The sequence below is a fragment of the Cottoperca gobio genome, chromosome 10, assembly GCF_900634415.1.
Source record: "Cottoperca gobio chromosome 10, fCotGob3.1, whole genome shotgun sequence".
Taxonomy (NCBI): domain Eukaryota; kingdom Metazoa; phylum Chordata; class Actinopteri; order Perciformes; family Bovichtidae; genus Cottoperca; species Cottoperca gobio.
In genome coordinates, this window is record NC_041364.1 from 19,703,757 (window position 1) to 19,727,262 (window position 23,506).

The following is a 23,506-nucleotide window of genomic DNA, read 5'->3' on the forward strand; positions in this document are numbered from 1 at the left end:
TAAGCACCACAAACATAATTCCATTCACTTCCTTTATTGGGAAGATTTCCAAAATCTCAGAGACAGGTATTATCTAAACAGGTAATTGAGAAAATAATAATATGTTTTAGGATTTATTAGCTAAGACAAAATTTAGATTTATTAAAAGGAACTGAAGCACACGAAACAAGCTGCTCAGGCAGGCAGTGAGGCCAACATAGTTTTCAACAGCTTTGAAGAAATGCTGTTCTGCTGGCCCTGAGTTACCGTGCCAGGCTGGGACTCAGGGCCAACTGGAATCAGCCGTAATCTGACAGAGCATCAGATCGATAATAAAACATTACTGATAGCATCAAGCTATGAGCTGTCCGTGTAATAGAGAATATGTATGCGTATGATAAAATAAGAGGCAATGAGGTAGATAATTACGGGAGCAGACATCTTTAAATCCCTCTCTTGCTCATTTAAAGTCTTTCTATTGTGCCTTTGAAAAGCAGTAACGTGCAAAAGTATTGTCTATTCTCTGCATCACGAAGGCTTCTCCCTGCTGTGATGTTGCAGCGCAGAGAGGAGGAGCAGATAAAAGCTGATGACAGGGTACTTTCATGTTACTTATCGTGACACCCTATCAGAGCGATCTAGATGGGCCAGACAAAGTACCACCAGGTCCCGTAGCTCTGAGCAGAATCTCATCTGTTTCATCATATCTCCCAGCCTTTAGTCGTCGGGGAGATGGGAGGTTGGTGGTCCTCGCATTTAGACCACAGTGAAAATAGAGGGGGAGTCTGAATGACAGATAAATCTAGTCTTATTCAAGTGGAGGCATCTGTGTTTTATGAAGGACTTACAAATATGGAGCTGGATGAAAAGAAAGAGAAGAAAAGCTCTGATAAACTCCACACACATCGTCTCACGCAACACTTCTCAGGAGGAGATAGCATGCTCATCTCTTAAATGTCCCCAAAGCTGTAAGAGGGTGCATGTGAGGGTGGAGGAGACGGGATTTAAGAGGAAGCATGTACAGACTGTTGCTTAGACTTTCTGGTGTGCATTTATTTTCTGCATTAAAGAAAACAAAACAAACACATCTCTACTGGGGGAAAAAACGACAAAAAAAGACTCAAATTGACACAAAACAATTACAAAAATACGCAAAAGGAGTATAACAGGCATAGACAAAATATAACTAGTGAAAGACCAAAGAAAAATTGCAAAGTAATGCAAAAATTATACAAAATAACGACAACGAAAAACAAAAAAAACACAAGAAGACAACAAAACTGAGAGATGCGTAACAACTACAAAGAAGAACAAAACAACAATAAAAAGTGTCTTAACAACTATAAAGTCTCTCTGTCTTGGTGGTGGGTCTTTTGCATGTCTGTGCCCAGGGGCCTATGACTCATAATCCGTCCCTGCCTTCCTTAAGAGTGTGGTGTAAAGTACAAGCATCCAGTGTGAGTGATCTTCTTTTTTTTTTACTACAAATTTGTCAAAAAATTAAGCTGAAATCCACATTTGCTTTGTAAGATTTCTGTGACAAAGCAGTTAAACAAAACAAGAGTCTATAGCCATGCTAGCAGCTCCTTGAGATTGTACAGAGGCAGCGCAGTGAGCTAAATGCTAATAATGTTGAGGAAAATGTCATTAGTTTGGCATCGTATTAGACAGATTTGAACTGATGGTGAAGAGTCAGGATATCTCTAAAGTTATTTGGATTCACTCTCTGGGGACCATGATTTTATTATTTATTGTATATATTATAAATTGTAACTTTTATAAAATGTCATGCCAATTCGTTGAATACAGCAGATCCAGTCGAGACCAAAGTGGTGGACCAACTGACTGACGTTGCCATCCCTAAAGCCATGCTGCTAGCGTGGCTAACAAGTGTGAGTGCTATCTGGTCAGTGAGTATCAGCATGACACCACTCAGCTCTTCACAGTGCTACTAATAATGACTACTAGCTCAGAGGAGGGTGCAGGTATTTGGCAGGGAAGGTATGTAATTTCCTCTTTTACCGTAGCTCTTGTTCTGTGCTTGTTCCTGCATGGAGCCGCAGCGGGAAACCCCAACTTCCCAACACTCTGCTCATCTGCACCAGCGCTGCCAGGTGTCAACTTGTGACGCCTTCATAAAAAAGCATATTTTCCATGCTTGTAATGAGAAGTCAATAAATACATTGAATGCTGGCTTGAATTGTTTGTTCCTTCTTGGTTTAGACTCTCTTCTAAGAGAACAAATATTTTCTGTGGTGGTAAATGTGGAACATTTGCATCAAGGTCTCCGTCTTCTTTATCTCCACTTCATTGTTAAATATGGTACAACTACTGTAAATGAAACCACAATACACAATCAAACAGAACTGCAAATGGGACTGTTCATTACTACTAATTTAGACCTTTCTCTACATTGTTCTAAATCTTGGCTTCAGACGCGGAGGTCCCCAGTGGAATTCTTACATGTTAGAGATAAGGACAGACGGCTCTATTTGTCAGTGCAGGGGGCCCCTTAAGGGCCTGGCGAATCTGATGTCCACACACTCTTTCTCCTGCACTCTGACATTTTCTCAGCAGTATGAGGTTACATACGAGGAAAAAGACATCTACATCATCATGCCTTCTTTTCGGGGAACAAAACGGCCTCTCACTCCTATTTCTGGTGACATCAGTACAAAATGTCAAAAGTTCCCAAAAGGTTGCCGGCAAAACTAAGTATTCTCTAAATGAGAATGGACAGGAGGTAGTATTTTTAGATGACCTATGTTTCAGTTGCTATTTTTATCTGCAGCTTCTGTTTGGTGCGATGACCTGTGACCTGTGAGGTTCTTGCTGAATTTTAGAAAGGGGCAAAGAGCATAAAGTGTACTGAAGTACATCCCTTGGATTACAAGCGTTCCAGGGTGAGAGTTTGTAACCTGCGGTAGCTGCAGGCTAACGGGGTCACAGCCCACCCAAGGGGGAGGGGATACAGGGTCACAAAGGCTGAGGAGGATGCATGTTCCCAGACACAAAGTAGACAGCTCCAGAGCCCAAACACAAAACACAGGAAAGCACTGGCAGACCGGCAGGAAAGGCTTGATTCTTGATACCTTTTGTAAAACCCCAAGTTAAAAAAATTGGCTAAAAATGTGGCAACGTGATGAAGCCAATAGAGACCCGATTACAAGTGAGATCATGTTGACAATTAATTGCACTGTCTAAAGAAAGATTACAATTTGGACGGCGCTGGCAAAGCGAATGACAATACACTCTTGCATACTTGATTGAAGCGGGGTCCCTCAGGAAGAAAAGGTTATAGGATCTCTGAAAAGGCCGCCATTGTTCATCATCTCCAGCTAAATGACTAAAATTGAGAGGAAGAAAAGCAAACCACTGGACCAATGTGATAGCAGCCCATGAAAGTGGAGAGCACTGATGCATGAGTGAAAAGCGCCTTATGTCAAATATAATTGTCCTGCCCTGAAAAAGAAGCTAGTGATGTCTAACTCGATTCCCTCCTGTTTGGCTCAAGTTACTTCCTGTCTGCTTTAAACATGTTTGCAGAGACAATCAAGCTTCTGGAGAGATTTTGGGATGTTCCGATGTCTTTGTCCACCAAAAAGCTGAATTTAATGACCATCTCATTTCCTGTTTTTTCTTTTTCTTTGTTTGAAGTCTTATGTTTAAGTCCCCTCAACTTAAAGTGGTAGTTTGACATTTTGTAAATTACACTTATTCACTTTTTTGCTGAAAGTTAAATGAGAAGATTGATTCAACTCTCATATCTGTACAGTAGATATGAAGGTACAACCAGCCAGTTAGCTTAGCTTAGCACAAAGACTTGGGGGCAACAGCTAGCCTGGTAACAAAATCAATCTACCAGCATCTCTAAAGCTTCTTAATAAACACGTTTTAACTTGTTTGTACAATTTGTACAAAAACCGAAGTGTAAAAAACATTAGCTGTGGTTTTACGGGGAGTTATGTGCGGGGGCCATTAACTGTGAGCAGTGACTTCCTGAAAACTTTGGCTGCTTTACAAATTTAACAATCGAGGTATAATGTGTTACTCTAAGTGAGCTTCAGCTGCTGGTAGGCAGATTCTTTCATCTCTGGTTTCCCCCTGCTTCTATTCTTTGTGCTAAGCTAACTGCTGCTGGTGGTAGCTTCGTATTTACTGTACAGACATGAAAGTGTTCTCGCTAAAAGCTTAGATTAGTTTTGCATTTATTTCTTCATAAACCAAATTAAAATTCTGACCTAAAGGTGGCGTTAGATAAAAAGTCAGGGAATTACCAAAGTAAATAGGATTCGTCCTCTGGGGACCACAAATGTCTATACAAAATGTAGTGGAAATTCATCCTAGTTTTTGAGATATTTCATTCTGGACCAAAGTGGTGCACTGACTGAATGGCATTGTCATCCATAGAGCATTGTTAATAGCTTAGAAATGAACCAGTGTTATATAACATATACATTCATTCTCATGACCTGCAATTAATTACCATTAATGAAATATTGTGCCCAAAATAAGACCAAAATAAATAAATACATTTAATAATTGACTGGAGATACCAGCTGTAAAGTCAAGATGGAGGCAGTGGGACACTCGTCATGCTCCATCCTGCTTCTGTCCTGAGTTGTTGGCTCCGTGGTGAGATGTCTGCAGTGGCCCTTCTCCTGACTTTTCTTTTGCCCGTTGCTGCTGGCCTGGAAGCATGTCCAGCTGTCCCATCATTCTGTCAGCGCCGCTGTCTCCCTCAGCCCCAGATTAAAAACGCCAAAGGGGCCGCCAGGAAAAGTGGCTCGCCCCGTCTCTCAGGACTTATGTCAAAAATGTTTCAGTCCTCAGGTAATTTGCTACAGTCTGGGATCCTTTCACTATTACTTCAAAGAGCCTTGCAAAGAGAGGGAAAGAGAGAGAAATGAAAGGGAGGAAAAATGATATTTAGTTGTGGGTAGTGACAGATCTACATTCTTGAGTATTGACATGCGATCTGAGTGAGGAGTCCTCCTGTAGGGATGCTGACTAAGTCTGCAGCAGTCCTTAAATCTGACTGATAAAAAGCACTGTGTGCATGGACTGTCGTCCAAAATGAGCTTAGTTAAACAAACTGACTCAATCCCAAAAGAATTCACAGTCACTCCTATACAAATAGACAGTTCACCCCAGTTAAAAGTTATTTTTTTATTGTTTCAAGGTTTAGAAAATCACTCTGTTGAACAGTTTATCATCTGGTTATTTACATTTGACACATTACAAGTTCTTAAGGAGAATCTGCATACTGTTATTCAAGATTATTACTCATGCATCAAAATCAAAATAATTTCCTTTTTATGCTCAAATATAGTGCGTCGAACAAGTTTCCCTCAAATTGCAATCCAGCCCGAGGCAGCTCTTCTTACTCTGGAGGTTAAAGTGTCTGAATCGGTCTTTAATGGTCTTGGATTGGTGCACTTACATAATTGTTGGCAAGAGAAGTTAGTTCTGCCCTCTGTGTAAAATAATCCTCTGCTATTGGACTTAAATACAAACTGGTTAAGACCTGTGGAATGAGGAAGAGAAACAGGAAATATAATTGAAATTTAACTTGGAGAACCTCACAGGATATTTAGATGTATTAGTGTATAATGTCACAGTGAAAAGGATTACTTAACCAGGGTAAATCAGAAATGAAACGAAGTGAATCAAAAAGACTGCAGTCATGATAAGCACCTGCCATGTGCTGTTTGTGTGTATATTTTCAAGGTGCACATTTTTTAAATACACAAAGGTATTCAGAGATCATCAGCAGGCCATGACAAACTTGTGACATCTCCAAAGCACAACGTCTCAAGTTTACCCCAAATCAGGAATGCCATGAATGCATGAGTGCATTCATGGCAAACAAAAAACAGTGATTAAAGAGCGTAACAGGATCAGCTCTAATCAGCGTGTCCCGAGAAAATGCCAAGAAGTTTTCAACCATTGTCAGGTCACTCCAAGAGGTGATCTCTCCCCCTATTAATTATGTGCCACAGCAATCGTCCTCTCCGGCGTGAGCAACCTTCTCTGCTTTCATATGTCTTTGCAGAATGATCAAACCACACAGAGAGACAGTGTGGAAAATCAAGCTGCCAGTGATGGGCCTACCCTCTCATTTTTCTGACAAAGAACAATGGCCACCTCATAACTAATGGCACTCGCAGAGAGAGAGCTTCTTCAGCGCAAAGAGGAGAAAAGAGGAAAATAACCATTATCCAAAGACATGTTCAATCATGTGATAAATTCTGTTTTCTCAAGCCAAATCCGTCAGTGCCTCCCTGCTGAAAGTCTTCAGAGCTTGTAATAAAGATTTGATCATCAGATAAAGAGTGGGTTGAGCATTGAGAGACAGAAGAAGAGATGATGGAATAGCTCAATGACATCCTCTATTTAGCCCAGATGACAGCCCCCTCTTTTTGTTATCCTCATTGTGAGTGAGCGGTCAGGAAGGGATGGAGATCACCTACTGAGCTGCACCACTACACTGTGTCAATGCTGCCCTCTGTTGGTCAGAAGTTCTCCTTAACCTCACAACTATTTTCACCCTCAGTATCTGCCACTGTGGCTGCTTCTCACTTCATCTTTTATTATTAATAATAATAATAATAATAATAATAATAATAATAATAATAATAATAATAATAATAATAATAATAATAATAATAATAATAATAATAATGAGCTTTATTTGTATAGCACCTTTCATACAAGAATTGCAGCCCAAAGTGCTTCACAGCAAAAACATAACAATTAGTACAAGATTAGACATTTACAGTACAATAATCACAGTGTAGATGTAAATGAGTCTGAAGTACCATTATAAAAATAGCCGAATTAAAATAGTATAAAATAGCAGATAAAATAGCAGAATTACTACTATTACTAGGTCGTCCTCAGACGGGCCCTCCATCGGTGCTTCCAGTCATCCCGATCCTCCTTGGATGTTAGCTCGCCAGTATTTTCTGCTCCCACATCTTTCCTGAGTACATCCACGTATGTTGTTGCGGGACGCCCTCGTGATGGGTGCCCGTGTGTTGGCTCCCACAGCACAAGTTTGCTGGCTGGCAGCTCTTGGTGTCTCTGGCAGTTTTCTCACCCACCCTTAGCGCCCCCCATACAAGTGCGCGTTGGTGACATGCTCATCCTTGTTGATGCCAAGTACCACATGCAGCATTCTCGTGTAGCACCCATCTAGGGATTTCTGCAGGGTGGGCTTCAGGGTCCAGCATTCACTGCCATACAGGAGAACAGACTCCACTGTTGCATGGAAGAAGCTGAGTTTCATTTGTCGGGGGAGGTTGGAGTTCCACACACAGGTCATGCCGTTCAGAATTAAAATTGTATAAAGATACCTGAATTAAAATAGCAGATAAAATAGCAGAATTAAAATAGTATAAAATAACATTGGAAATCATGCCTAGTTTCCCTATCTGTGCCGTACTTAACGACCCTACTGCCGGGAAATCACATTCATCACATCTTGTAAATGTTTTAAACTGTCAGAGCCATATTTTGAAAGCATGAGATCAACAATGCGCCCCTGTGGCCTTTCAACTGGTTTACTCCCTTCGGTTAAAGTCAGCTTTTCTCCAATACACATTTATCAGAGAAACTTCCTCTTGTTCCCGTGGTAACACAGTCTATTTGATCTCAGGCTTTTCAAAAATACACACTCTGAAATTCATCTCAGTTACCTTTACACATTCAACGTTAAACCAGGCATGGCAAAAATGTATGAAATCATTTAAATTAGTTTAAAGTGGCACCATTAAAAGGCTAAGATAAAAATATATAAAATATCACCATTAAAAGGCTAAAGTAAAGAGATATGTTTTTAGCTTACTTTTAAAGATATTGAGCGAGCTTGCCTCCCTAATGTCTGCAGGTAAAGTGTTCCATAGCTTTGGTGCATAATTGCTAAAGGCTGCATCCCCAGTTTTCTTTTTGATGTTTCTGGGAACATTTAATAAACCAGTAGTGGATAATCGTAATGTTCTTGGGGGCACATAGTTGATTAGAGTTGTAACTTGGTCCGGTTCCATTTAGGGCTTTGTATACAAGAAGGAGGACCTTAAAGTAAATTCTAAAAGTTACTGGAAGCCAGTGTAGAGCGGCTAACACTGGACTGATGTGGTCTCTCCTCTTGGTTCTAGTCAGCAGCCTCGCTGCAGAGTTTTGGATGAGCTGAAGTCTCTCCGGTGTAGTTTTTTGGAAGGCCGGTAAAGAGTGCATTACAGTAATCGAGTCGGCTTGAGATAAAAGCATGGATTAATTTTTCAGCATCCTTTTGATTTCCTTTTACTGTCGGATTTTAGCTATATTTCTAAGGTGGAAGAATGATGTTTTTGTCACCTTGTTTATGTGGGATTTAAAGCTTAGATCTGAGTCTATGATAACACCAAGACTTGTGACTTCAGGTTTAATCAAAGGAGTAAGTTTCCCCATGTTATTCAGCATCATCTCTCTGTTTGTTACAGGACCTACTAGTAGGATTTCAGTTTTGTTCTCATTTAATTTTAAGAAATTATTGCTCATCCATTTATTTATTGCTGACAGACAGGTGGTGATGGAGTTAATAGCTGTAGCATCATTTGGTTCAGCAGAGATGTACAGTTGTGTGTCATCCGCGTAGCTATGGAAGCACACATTGTGTTCTCTAATGATGTCCCCCAGTGGTAGCAGGTAGAGGGAGAACAGTAATGGACCGAGGCAGCTCCCTTGTGGAACTCCAAAGTGGGCATCATGCTTCTCTGACACATGATCTCCAAGCCTGACAAAATACTTTCTCCCTTTGATATATGTTCTGAACCAGTTTAATACACAGTCAGAGAGACCAACCAGTTTTTCTAGACGATTAATTAGGATGTCATGGTCGATCGTGTCAAATGCTGCGCTGAGGTCTAGCAGGATAAGAATTGAGACCTTGTTTGTATCAGAGTTTAGTCTGAGGTCACTAATTATTTTAGTCAGAGCAGTTTCGTTATTGTGGCATGCTCTGAAGCCTGATTGAAATTCCTCCAGGATGTTGTTTTCTTTAAGAAAGGAGTTTATTTGGACCGAGACTATCTTTTCTAGTATTTTGCTACTTTGTAGACATCATAGTTAACTGTGAGCTTAGTTTTCCTCCATCTTCGTTCAGCTGCTCTACAAGTCCTCTTAGTCTGAGTAACATTGCTGTTGTTTAACCATGGGGAGATTCTGTCAGTGGATTTCTTTTTGACCTTTAATGGAGCAACAATATCCAGGGTAGATGACAAGGTGTTGTTTAGATTTTCAACCATTTAGGTAGGGAGCAGTCTGAGCATGGCTCAAATGATCTCATGATGTTAGAGAATGTTTCCTCTGCTGTGTCATGTAGTATTCTTTGTTTGACCACTGCCTCTCTTTTGGTCTTTGTTAAGATTAGGTTAGCATCAAAAAACACACAGTGATGGTCAGATATTGGTAATTCGATTACTGAGACCTTATCGATGTCCAGCCTTGTCGTTATCACTAAGTCTAGCGTGTTACCATGCTGATGAGTGGGTTCACTGATATTTTGTTTTAGATCGTAGCTGTCTAGTAACTTTTCAAGTTCAATAGTCTTGGGATCATTCTTCTTATTTATGTGAATATTTAGGTCTCCATGCAGGATTATTCTTTCACATCTAGTGATGCTGAGTGAAATCAGCTCTGAGAATTCCTGTAGAAATAGTGCTCAATATTTTGGTGGCCTGTACAATGTGATGATGAGCAAAGATAATTCTGCTTTGAGCTCAATAGCAAAATATTCAAATGATGTAAATTCACCCAGGTCAATGTCATTACATACAAGCGACGCTGATAAGATAACTTTCATTATGATTTAACAGCTGGCACTCACAGTGAACATTTTACTACCAATTACACACACATAGACTGATAAATATATATATAGTTAGTAAGTTAGTTAGTTAGCTAGATAATTAGTTAGTAAGGATGTTGATTAGTTAGTTAGTTAGTTAGTTAGTTAGTTAGTTGTTTAAGACATTATTTTATGAATTCAGGAATGTTACTGTTTAGAAGTAAGTAACGTTGGACATATAGTAGCATGTTCATAGTAATTGGCATTAAATAACCTACTAATGCAATGATCTGAGTGTGAAACTTCTACACAGGGTAAAAGCAAGCACAAATGACTCAATAGGATCGGATATGGGACTGAGTTATTACACATCAATTCTACAGCAGCACAGCTGGGAAGTTTGATGACCTGCCCTAATATGCTGAAGAAATGATCAGATATGCACAGAGGTGGTGGAAAGATTGGGATGAAACATTCAGCACTTGTTTTACTCAGCAGTCTAATATTGTGCAACATGAGTTAAGAACAGGTTTTGTCCTGAGAGATATTTGATGTAGACCTCAGTCTCAATTCTCACATGTTCACACATTTTGCCTGTAAACTCTTAAAGTACCAAGGAGAGGTACGGTACCTAGAGTTAGAGATTTGGGTTTGTTATGATAGTAGCAGTTAATGAGGCCTTGAGCGACTATCCTCAAGCAGAGATGACAGGCTACAGATGTCTGGTAAGCTCACTTAACTAAGTTCAACTTCAGCCCCAACTGACACTGAATCAAGGACATTTATCAGACTTCACACAGCTCTCTCTGGAGACACAAAAGGCTTTATACAAATTGTTCCCCACATATGCAGTAGTACTCACCAAGACCTGTAAACAGACTTTGATCTGAAAAATTGATGGAGTTCCACTTTAATATCCAGTTATATACAGACAAAGAGGACTCCCGTCCACATGACTGAGTTATTTGATTTTTTAAGTTTTATTTAACTTTATTTGTAGACATTTTGTCTCCATAATCCAGAAATTAAAGAAAGGTTGTCCCTACAGTCTTCTCTCTTATTTCTTTTCCAAGGTTTTTGAATTAAGCATCAATATGGATAAGTACAAATAAAATGTTTTCCTGTTAGCCCAACCCCAAGCAAACAACTTAAACCGGCTCACACATATTAACCCGTAAATGACAATAATGAAAAAGGTTGCATATGAAAGTAACAAAAACATTACACAGAACATAGAAAAATGTATATGAGAAAGTAATAGAATAATCACTAAAAATAATTACTAGATAGAGGATAAATACAAATGTAATCATAATAATAAAATGATTAGTTAGGGAAATATTCGGTGAGACAACAATCTCAAAAAAGATTTAAAAGGGTCCCACACTTTATAAATTCACTGGCTTTTGAGTAACTAATATTTTCTAAAAGTTTCTTTTTCAAACGTAGCATTATGTGCCTAATCCAGTAAGCATAATATAACTGTCTTTCTATAAAAACTGGGAAATTAAGTGATGGGCCTTTTTTACCTGTTATAGCAGGAAAGTTACAGGTGTATTTAACAACATTCATTAATGCTGACTGCATTGCACTTAGCTGTGCCCGCCCTGTGATTGGCTCACTGAGACACTTCAGTAGAGCTGAGCCATCTTTAGTGTTATTAGTTTCAGCTGTGTTAAAATGTCATCCAGTCATTATGTTTTGGACACACCACATCGATGCATCTTTTCACATTGAATTTTTAGGCAACTTGATTTTGTTTGAATTGTTTTACATATATTATATTTGTATTTATGTTTTGTATTGTGTGCTTCTAATCCTTAATTATTAATTATATGTATATTAAATTATTATTATTTTAATTATTATTTTTTTAAATTATTATCTCCTTTTTTGTAAAACACAGAAATGTTACGTGCTTTTAAACTCATCTGTAAAACTAAAAAATATACCAAGTTACATTGACATTCTTTTTTTTCCTCTATGTTTTTAATGGTACGATTCCATCCTGCAGTAAGTATTATTACTTTTATAGTGTTGATATTATAAAGCTATTGATGCACCTCAGTTAGCACAAGGCCCGTGAGGGAATATACAACTTGTGTTCACAGTGAGTGTATAGAATTACATACATACAGTGGATAAATGCACAGACTGCGACTTATTAGTTTAAAGTACAAGTTTTATTCCAACGAGAAATACAAAATATAGAAAATATAATAATATGTACACTATACATTCCGAGCATAGAGAGTTTCTCCACAGCCAATGGTGGCAGCTATAGTTCCCACCAGGTGGCTCTGCTGTTCTCAGTGTGTCAGTCTCTGATCCACTTCACCATGGTCTCCACATGGATGAAGAATAGTTGGGTGGGTGCCCCTCCCTCTGTGCAGGATGTGGAGGGGACCTCAGTGTGATGAGAGGGGGGCAGTGGAGGGCAGGAGGGACCGAGTGTGGGGCTTTGGGCGAGAAACTAAAGAAGGAGGTGTTGGAAGACAGAGGTGACAGGCTGGGGGAGAAGGAGAAGTGAGAGGCAAATGACGGGAAAGGAGGAGAGGTGGCGTATGTGGAGAAAGAGGGAGAAAGCCAGGGTGAGGGAGGAGGGGACAGATAGTCGTGGCACGGTGTGGAGCAAGAGTGTGGCTGGAAGTGAGAGGGAAATTTAGGAGACTCTTCTCTCCTCTCAGATGTGCAAATGAACTCCACAGATAATCCATCTGGCCCTTTAGCTGTCTCGGCCCCTCTCTGGTTGAAGTCTGGTGTAATATTGTTTGGCTGCTGGCTCTCTGTGTGATGTTTCAGCCCCTCGATCAGGCTTGTTCTCTGTGCCGGTGTGATTTTGTGCATGTAGCTGGTCAGCTGGGCCACACACTGCTGAAAACCTGCACTCTGTATGGTGAAGAGAGCAGGAGCATTGGACTCTGGGGGATGAAGAGTTACCACAGGAGTCTTCATGTGATTATTAGTAGAGTCTGCATCAGAGAAAATACACCAGGGTGAGGGATAAAAGAGATTAGATTTGTTACCGCAAATAAGGACTTTCATGGAAAATGTCATATGTTTGAACAAGTTAAAGAAGTCTTTGGTTTCACTTACCCTTTCTCCGGCTCTTCCCATCTGTCCACTTCTGGACATATTCCACAGCCAAGTCAAGAATCTCTGCTTTCTCTATTTTAGGATTCTGCAGCCGCTGTGGGTAATAACAGTGAAGCAGAAGAGAAGTATATTTTATTATTGTAAAGTCATAATTCCTTTAAATACGTGTCGAGGCTGGAAGTGATTTTGTTGAAATGACTCACTGGATCAGACGTATGACTCAACAGCAAACTTCTCAGTTCAGCCAGACTTTGATTTATTCGGTCTCTTCTCTTCTTTTCCACAACTGGTTTCAAAACCTAGAAAGAGATCAACCGCAGTGTGTGAGTACAGTGAGGTTGTGGTCACAGGTATCATTTTTATTATTAAATCGTGTACCAATATGTGTATACATGACACCAGTTACATCTATCTGAATATATGTATATGCAGTAAGTGATGTCTTAATATAAATAATAATAACCTTTATTTGTAAAGCATTTTTATAAAACATTACTTGGTAACTACTTTACATACAATACCCAAAAATAAAAGGTAATAAATGAGTTAAACAGACACAACTAAACATATCAACAAACAGAGATAGAATAAAGAACAGATCAAAACTTTAGAAAAATGTAAAGTGCATAGGGAGTGATTATCATAAATCAGTTATTAGCCATTGATAACAACAACTTGGGTTGCCAGGTTATGAAAACATGTTGGTTATCATGCCTGCAGTTAAGAAAAATGTGTAATTTATTAATACAACTAGAAATCCAAAACAAGTTTTAATTAATATCTTAGAACTGCTCTGACGGGTTATTAAAACATGTATTAATATACATAAAGCATTTGTAATGGTTGCCTTATTAGAAATAACCTACTAAATGAATTAATTAATTAAAATATCTTACCCTTTTTCGACTCTTGCCATCCTCCAGACTTGTGTTTTGTAGCGTCCTGGTCATGTTGCAGTGTTTGGTCCACACGTCCTGACTGCAGCAGTTCAAACGGCCTCCTGTCGCCCGAGGGCGAATATAAGTAGAGCTCGTGCTGCCTCTGATTGGCCGACAAGTGTGAGTGACGACATTTAACCGAAAATGGTCTCTACTCTATTATAGGCCATGGATAAAATCGAAACTATACAATTTAAACAGTGTTCAGGTAGTGAGGTGTTTCTAAAATATATAAATTAATATTAAAGGCTATAATATTGCCAATCACCTATAATTTATATTATATATAAAATATAACGTTATCTGACAGGCAACCTGCTTGTTTTATAGTTTATCAATCTACATCTCATGAAAGGTTCAAATCAACATTTCGGCTGCCTTTTTTAGTAGTAAGAACATTTCATTGGTAGTCTACATAAGAAGTCAACTTTGGTCTAGATGGCCATCAGTTCATACACCATTTATTAATTGAATTGGGCTAAATGTTTTCTGAGCTTTCTTACTTTTGACGCCTTCCAGAAGTGAGGCCCTGGGAAGCTTTTTTTTTACTCGTGGGAACACAAATGAAGTGAGAAAGTGAGCAGCTATGAGGACTTTTTATGATGTGTGAGACATCCACACTTTGAATAAGTGATGAAAAGGACCAAATGAGAGCAGTGTTAGGTCCACATTAAGAATGTCATGTATTTCATGTGTACAGCCCAGTATCACAAAGCACACATTTTAACTGCAGATGCAAGACACGTGCAGTTAAGCACATAAAATAAAAATGAATGTAACTGATAAACCAACCATTTGAGGTTCCACGAGGACAAAAGGGAGCAGGTCCGTCTGTTGATGTGATGAAGTGTGAGGATGATTATTACAGCTGAGTGTTAAGTGTGTGCTGCCTCGGGTCCGCTTCATACCTCATGTTTGAGCTTCACACAAGATCCCTTTAAAAATCAAAGCAGATGTTGACCTGACTGCATGTTCCCAACAAACCCTGCCAGCTCCGTTTCATTTAAACTCTTTTGTCAGTGTGGCCGACACACCCGGCGAGTCACGATATTAGAAGTGAACGGTTCATTTCTCTGCCACCAAAGGGCACATTTAAGTTCACTAATTAGTTTCCATCACAGGCTCAGGCGAGCACGTTATTAGGGCTTATTTATGGGGGCGAGTGCGCGTGGCTTAAGTATTAACAGTGCATCAGTTATATTTACTCAAACAAATTAAATGTTTCTTCTTCCTGTAACTTTATCATCATGGGCTGGTCCCAGAAAAAAAGTTGTTCCTATTGTGTGTTGAAATGTGTCTCATAAAGTGAGTTTCCATGGTTACCAGGCGTGATCCCTGAGCCTCCACTAATCGCCCTCTCTTTGATTTGAAACGGAAGTATCATTGCCTCTGAAAAGCCTCTTAATCTACGAGATCCCCGTGATCCGATCATCCCAGTGTTATCTCCACACTTTAGCCTATTATGGGGATCAGGGTGACCATAAATGCAGTGCGGAGAAAGCTACCCCAAACTCAACACAGCCCAGTCATCTCAAAGTGTAGACTGGAAGAATACATCTTGGAATTAGAAACTGTGGACATTAAACTGAGAGCTCTTCATGAGAATAATCTTTCGGAAAACAGCCACACCCTGTAAAGATAAACACAACACAGGCGTCCAGGTGTGAATTATGGCAATGTGTCTCTCCAGCACCAGGCAGGTCGTAATGTGAGATGTTGTGCTGTGGGGGGTTAGGGTGGTTTCACATCAATAAGCAGAAATGGCTTCACCAGTTACATCTTTCATTCTGTCATTTAGTAAGAACATGTAGTGAAGTGAATTTACACTTTAAATATATTTCCCCCCCATGCATAAGACTGAAAAAATAAACGTAACACGGGAGGTTAAAAAGTCAAAGGCTCATAAAACCGGACCTCCCCTAAGTTAAAGAGAAAAACTAACAATGACGAAAAAGGGGGAAATACAGGAAAAAAACTGAGTTTAGAAAGTTTAGAAAAATACAACAAAGAATACATGACGACAAAAAGCAGACCCATTGAGCAGAAAACCAACAATACAATTAAAGAAATATATTTAAAAGCACAATACATGGAGAAAATAACGTAGGCATACAAATAGCAGCTCTGGTAAAGGTTATGAAACCATTCCTATATATTCAAGCAGTATTGTATGTTCTGATACAGGACCTCTGTAAAACTATTGACCTATGTGAAGTGACATTCGTGAAATACAAGCAATAAAACTATTGTATCAGTGTAATCAACATGCCTTATATGTACTTTCACTCATATTCAGGTTAAAGTAGTTCCAGTGAGATTGTTTTATTAGGTCTTCATCTCCATTGCTCAGACTGCATGTGACTGACTCCATAAATCCACTAACTTTTATTGTTTTATGATTTGGGTGAACTCTTTAACGGATTTAGAAACCAAACTTTAACTATTTTCAGACCATGTGGCACACTCTCTTTATCTGTAAACTACATTTTCAGTTTAGTTTGAAAGTGAAAAAAAAGAGGATTATAGATTTAAATAAATTCAAATGTTCTTCAGTGTCAAGGCCGCGTGCTGCTGAAAGAATGAGAGGCGTGTCCCGCAGGGGCGGGGCTATCTGCAGGGATATCAACAAATTGCAAAGAGGACAAAATCGCCAGCCATTTTTCGTTTCGGATTAACGGTAAAAACAGACTCAGTCAACTTTTACCATGAAGGCTTTAACTTCACCAGAGTCTCCCAGGCAGAGGAGCACGAGAAGGGTAAGATGCTGCACCCTGGCTCCTGTGTGTGAATTTCTTAATTAAATGTTGTTCATGGTTGTAATTGTAATATTATCATGTTTAATCCCAAGGTCTCTAAACCTGTGATGGAGAAACGCAGACGGGAGCGGATCAACAACAGTCTGGAGACATTACGCCTTCTGATGCTGGACAACTCACACAATGATGTACGGCTGCGCTTCGTGCTTTTAGTTCTGTTTGATATCTACCAATTTAAATATATTACAGTTTATACATTGTTTAATTGAGCGTATTGTCATTTCTCCTTTTAGAAACTGAAAAATCCAAAAGTGGAGAAGGCAGAGATTCTGGAGAGTGTGGTGAATTTCCTGCAGACAGAGACAGAGATTGGGAAGGGTAACCGGGGCACGAAGAGAGTTCTGACCCGGCGGCAGAGACCGACCTCCGCCCGCCAGCACAACTTCCATGACGGCATGAGATCATGCATGCTGAGGGTCAGCCACTTCATCGCCAGTCAGAGCCAGGAGGCAGATGAGACCGATGGGGATGCTGTTCAGTCTCCTCTTGCGCTACCCGACTCACAGACACACCCTGCATCTCCCGGGCACAGCCAGGGGGCACAGGCTACCCTGTCACCTCATCACCTGGCCCACCATCCCCAAAACTCTCATCCATCATACCTCAACCAGAGGACTGGGCTCCACTGCGACACCAGGGAGCTGCTCGCCTCCGCGGCAGCCTGCACGCACATCACTGATCCTGTGTGGAGGCCCTGGCCGCAGTGACAGACTCTTTGACTCAGAGTATATTTGAGATAAGGTGCCGACAGACTGTGTAAATATGTATTTTGTTGTACAGCCTGAATTATTTTGCACAGTGAAGATGAAAACACCATCCACTTGAAGGTGGCGTTTTCGCTTTAGGATTTACACGGGCATCATATTTGTCTTCTTTGTCCTCCTTTTTTTTTCATATATAAAATATGTGATGTTTTACGTGGCAGAGTCCACCGATATTTTGTTATTGCTATCACATGAATAACCCTACTTAAGTCTGCTTGGTGTTGCTGAGACGCGTGCGTAAAATGCTCAGAACAGGGGTGCTGTTGTTTTTTTATGCTTTGCTCTGAGTACATATTTTACATATAGAGACATGGGGTGTATTCTATAACTGTGCTTGCTGAATTCTCTGTTCCCATTTACAATAAAAGCACAATTTCCTGATCATTCCAGATCATTCGAGTGGCCTATTTGTTGTGTGAATAGCTTGTACTTGTCTTTACTGCTGTATGTCAAGTACTTTTTAGAAGAGGGACATCCACAGGACAGTTAACACATACTTTATCCAGGTTGGACAACAGTTATGACACATTTGTCTTTTGAGATGTTGATTGTGGGGAGGGTCTGTTGCTTCTATGTTTTTCAAATGTAGAAAAGCAAAGGTGAGTGGTCATTCACACACTCTCCAGCAGCCAGACTGCTTCAGGTGTGGGAGAATCTAATTTACAAAATCGGCTTCAGTCCAAATCCTTCTAGAAGTGTTGTATCCAGACCCAGTAGTACTGCACTATATCCAGTTGCACATTTCCATTTACTGCATAATATATACTCAGTATCCTATGAATAAAATATTCACTCGAAACCGTTTTGGCACGCAGTGTTAGGTCACGTATAGATGGATACACTGTAGTACACACACAGCGTGGTTGTTGGACAAGCAACATGTGCTCAGGTTTTTCTTTTTACCACCTACTCAAATTCTCCAGGTGCAGGATTACACTGTTCGTGTTGGAAAGGCAACTAAAAGCACAGACACAGCAGCTGTCTCTGGTGATGCCGTGTAAAACTACATTTCGATTTTCTAAATAAAACGCAACAAAACACACTGGAAAGGAATATGTTTTTGATTTAGTTATATTAAGCATTGATCTATAGAAACAATTTCAGTGTGATACCGTCAATTTACAATTATTCGACAAAACACACTATGGATTATGGGCACAGGCTATTTTACAGTGATTTGGGTCGGCGTTGAGTTTTATAATTTGAAGCTCTGAAGTGGTTTTGTAGATTGGATGAAAGTGTCTGGATGTTGCAGTGTGGACAGTGTGTTAATGGCCGCTGTCGTGTGCTATTCTACATTTGAAAGACATCAGGCTCTCGCTTATCAACATACCAATGGACAGTTTCGGTCTCATAATTGTTCACCATCGTGGGTTGATCCACAGACCAGAAGCCAGACTGGAAATTCATCTCATCACAATGTAATACTTGATTTAACTTGATGGTTTAATAGTTTACATTTGCTGTGGAACATATTTATAATTGGTTATTACAGTTCGTTGATAAATTAGATGATGATCATCTTATACTCAAACAGCTTTTATTCCACAGTGCAGGAAGCACAAAGGCTGTGCTTGTTATAAAGGAACCCTTTAATGTAACCCTTTAACTCAACCTTCAACCTTCAACAGCCTAATGTCTGTAAAGCATTTGAATATTCTCCTATATTTGGGTCTATATTATTATGAAAACTATACACTTTATTGCATTCATCATCATGTGGCTCGTTGTTTGGTCCCGGTGGATACATACATTCCTTAAAAGTCTGTTTGAAAACCTTTATAAAGCAGGTGTTAGTCCCGCTGGGCTGATCTCTGGACAGGATGCTCTTTTGTGCGCTTTTAAGCTTAAACCCCCTGAAGAAAAAGCCCACAGCACTAAGTAAATCAATTAAAGTTGGAATCAGATTAGGGTTTCACGTGAGAGGCATCTCTCTCAATGAAGATTAAATGATATTATTGTCAGTGTAAAATAGATAAGGATTAGTCCAATGCGGATGCATCTACTTAAATGTCCTCCTACTTTAGACAAAAAGGACGCGGACATTTATTTTCGAATGACCTTAAACTTAAATTGCAAAGAATCTTTTTTTCTCAGAAACCCAGCTCACTGCCAAACATTTCAATCAGCTGTTCTGTAGCTTTTTTTTATTTTTCTCCAAATCAGCAAGAACACAATAAAGGCAGAGTAATAAATCTCCTTTTGGCCTCATCAACAAACCATTTGATGACTGCAGTTTACATAACGAGCCCGCAGTTTACTATAATGTGTTTATAGTGGGCTGCTCCAATAAACATTATGGAATCAAAGTTTTGAGTTCATCAGTTTTTAGTTTAAGTAACATTACTTTTTCTTTACAAGAGCAACCAATGTTGCAGTCATGTGTTTGTTACAACGTGAATAACTCACAATAAATGGCTAAAGTTGTCTTTAACGGAGCTTAAACCTATATTTAAAAACAAATGTGTAGATCATATACAAGTGTCCACATGTCGGCCAGCTTTACAGCCGAAGTCTGGATGTTATAAAAGCGCCACACCTCCAGGTGTTAATGGATTTGGTGCCACCCACGCGCCAAAGGTGACAGGCTCGTGCACGAAAACAGCTTTTTGTGACGCAGTGTTATTATTGCGCATTTGTGTGTGTGATGTCAGGTATTTGTATCCCCAATTGAATACAGCCTATAAAACATGTTTGTGTAAGCTCGTGTTCTGTGCGTGCAACCCCTTTTTGCTGCTTTAAGGTATGAACACTTAAACCAACACTGCCGTAAACATGTCGACCCATGTTGTAGCCGACACAAAATAACTTTCAATTCAGAATAGCCATATTTAGTTCGACATAAATGAAGCTTAGTTAACGTTATTTAAATTAGATTCCAGTCTGTTTAATGCATTCACTACGTGATATCCAGACCCTTCATGTGTTGGCTGGACCTTGTGGTGTTAGCTTGTATGCTAGCTAACACCACTGTTGTGCACTCTGCATAATTAGGTTACAAATGTCGCCCAAACGTTTTTTTTTAACTATCTTTAAATAAGCCCACTGGTGTATGAAACAATTTAATATAGCATGTTACAACCTACACCACTGCTTTAGTCTGCGGGCAGTATACAACCATACATTTAAAGTCCTTCTAGATATCTATCTCAGCTGTTTGTTTGCGCTGAGTTGGCATTTGCTCATAAAAAGGTTTTGGTCCTTAAAACCGTAGAAGACTTTGCCTTTGACTATTCATGTTGCCTAAATCCTCCGCTGGTGGTAGACTGCGGGGGAAAGCACATTCATTAATGTGAACAATGCTGCACCGCTGTGCTGTGTCGCTGCTGAGCTGAGGGGCGGGTCAGGGACTGGACAGCATCTGCTCCGCTGCTCGGCGGCCTGCCCCGGCAATTAAAGCCAATGTCCAGCAGAAACAAGCATACAGCGAGCCTGTCCTGTGTAGTCTGTGTTACTAAATGGAGACACAAGTAAACAGGGTGACTTTGTTCACTAATAGATATCACTGAGACACTTACCCAGTTGATGAGTTATATTAGGACATTTAAAATGATTAGGTTTCTGAAATGTTTAACCCTTTGATACACAAGCTATTCAAACCCCTTCTAAGGTACAACAAGGGTCCGAAATGACCCGTATTCGTTTCCTGTTATCTCATGCATGGCATGAGTGTTTCTTTGCTATATTTTTGCTATATTTTCATTGTTATCACACTTTAACAAGACATACTATAATAATAATAATGTTGTTAAACATAATTATTATAGCAGTGGTTTGGACCAAACAGCACATTTAATATTTGAAATCTTTATTTGTCACTTTGTTACACTCACACATAACATACATCATACAGCCGATAACACTGTGAGATATTGAACTGTAAGGGTGTCTGTAGTGTAACTGTAGTGTAACTGTTAGTGTGTCTGTAGTGTAACTGTAGTGTAACTGTTAGTGTGTCTGTAGTGTAACTGTAGTGAACTGTTAGTGTGTCTGTAGTGTAACTGTAGTGTAACTGTTAGTGTGTCTGTAGTGTAACTGTAGTGTAACTGTTAGTGTGTCTGTAGTGTAACTGTAGTGTAACTGTTAGTGTGTCTGTAGTGTAACTGTAGTGTAACTGTTAGTGTGTCTGTAGTGTAACTGTAGTGTAACTGTTAGTGTGTCTGTAGTGTAACTGTAGTGAACTGTTAGTGTGTCTGTAGTGTATCTGTAGTGAACTGTGGTGAATGTATAAAATGAATGAAGAAAAGAAAAGAAAACTGATTAAATAACATCATATGGGTACAGCTCAAACTGCCATCTCAGTGCATACATGCCTCACAGATGACAGTCACATGTTTGTGCTCCTTGCACACGGGGCTGTTGCACCTTTTCAGTCTTTGGCAGCTGACCAGATCTTCCTCTTCACTTGGCCCTCCTGCCAGGTGTCCTCCTGCAGCTGGTGGTGGCTGTGTTTGTTCTTTTTAGCCCACATCTTTCCTTTGCCCCTGTAATGTGCTTTTGGAGGTGGGACGTGCCCTCCATGCGTCTCTTCACATGTGGCATGATTAGCTCTTTGCCCAGCTCCTTGATGAATTGCCGCCATGCATTGGTCACACCACCCATGTAACCAGGGTGTTGTGCAGTGAAGGTGGTGTAGGCATTGAGGGTGGCAACACCCAGCACATTGTGTCCACTCCTGATTTAGTTTTGTTATGGTACTGGATCACTTCTGGTTTCTTCTTCACACTGTTGTCATCCACTGCTCTGTCATCATGCATGGTGCTCAGGAGGACAACAGCCTTCCCCTTCTTCGGCACATAGCTCACGGTCATGTTGCCACTGAATCCAAAGTCTGAGCTATGCTTCTCCCTCGATTTGGAGGGCTTCGTGGTGGTATTTATTTTTTAATATACAGTTGGCCTATATCTTGTTATGATTTCAGTTATTTTTTGTGAAGAAAACTAAATGAAATAATGATTTGTAAAGTTTAGCTTATTATTTAAAATGTGGTCATTTTTGATCCGTGTGTGTAAACCTGATGTAGTAATACAAAAACTATTGTAGTTCATAAATTAAGAAAGGGGGAATGAAAATAATGATGTGTGGTCATCAAAAACAAGATATGTAATGAATACTTGTAATATTAAATGATTAAATTAATTGATCTCCAAAAATATAGCAAAGAAACGCTCAGCCATGCATGAGATAACATAGGAAATGAATACGGGTCATTTCGGACCCATGTTGTACCTTAGAAGGGTAGTGATATAAAACTTATTTTTATTCAAAAGGTAAGAAAGTAAAAAGTAAAATAAGAATTTGTGATGATCAAAAACAAATTAATTGAGGAATTCTGAAAGATTAAACTAATTTATTGCAAAGATATTTACAATTAAAACTCACTCGGGTCTCTTTGGACCCATGTTGTGTATAAAAGGGTTAAATAGGCAAATTAGGTATTATCTTTTTAAATATGTGCTAATCTGCATACATTTCTGGATCAGATAAAACAAGTCAAAGGTTTTCACAGAGGGAATTCACATATCTCTTTGTATCACACTGTCAATAGCCATTCAAATAAAAGTCAGTGGTTCCCAACCTTTGTCCTTAAGGAACCCCTTTCTATCAGAGAGTAAACTGACAACCACTGACCAGGTGACATATTTTATAGATATTTCATATTATATTCAATGCATAGCAACAGTGGAGAACAACTGATAAACTATACAATTAACCAATACAGTGAACGCAATAACAGCAGGACGTTTGTGTTAAATGAGCGATTTGGAAAACATTTAGATTATTTTCTGTGAATATTGTATCGGAGATGAGTTGTCCTGTTATTTTATTAATACAATTCTGTCTGTATTAATACATATATACTTGTATACTTGCTTTGGCAAACCCGTGCTCTGAATAATATCAGAACAAACCCCTCAGTAAAATCCATCAGAAGATAGATGTGTATGGTGTATGAAAGTGCTACTGAAGTGTTAGCACTGAGAGGAACGTTCTGGCTCAGAGTATGAGAAACAACTCATTTGTTTGTTACTATTACAATTATTTTTAATTACAAGTTGTTTGAATTTTACGTTTAAATATGCA

The 23,506-nt window shown here is 39.4% G+C and overlaps 2 protein-coding genes across 2 annotated transcripts; one reads left to right on the forward strand and one right to left on the reverse strand.

The window, feature by feature from the left end:
* Window positions 1-12,142: 12,142 nt before the first annotated feature.
* her11 (hairy-related 11) lies at window positions 12,143-13,874 on the reverse strand. The gene is made up of 4 exons (XM_029442052.1): window positions 13,801-13,874; window positions 13,108-13,203; window positions 12,905-12,998; window positions 12,143-12,780 (listed from the first exon to the last, which is right to left on the reverse strand). The coding sequence occupies exons 1-4, from the start codon at window positions 13,852-13,854 to the stop codon at window positions 12,143-12,145; spliced, it is 882 nt and encodes a 293-aa protein (XP_029297912.1). The 5' UTR covers window positions 13,855-13,874.
* Window positions 13,875-16,544: 2,670 nt separating this feature from the next.
* her5 (hairy-related 5) lies at window positions 16,545-17,365 on the forward strand. The gene is made up of 3 exons (XM_029442106.1): window positions 16,545-16,598; window positions 16,691-16,786; window positions 16,892-17,365. Exons 1-3 carry the CDS (start codon window positions 16,548-16,550, stop codon window positions 17,363-17,365), a joined length of 621 nt encoding a protein of 206 aa, XP_029297966.1. The 5' UTR covers window positions 16,545-16,547.
* Window positions 17,366-23,506: the final 6,141 nt, after the last annotated feature.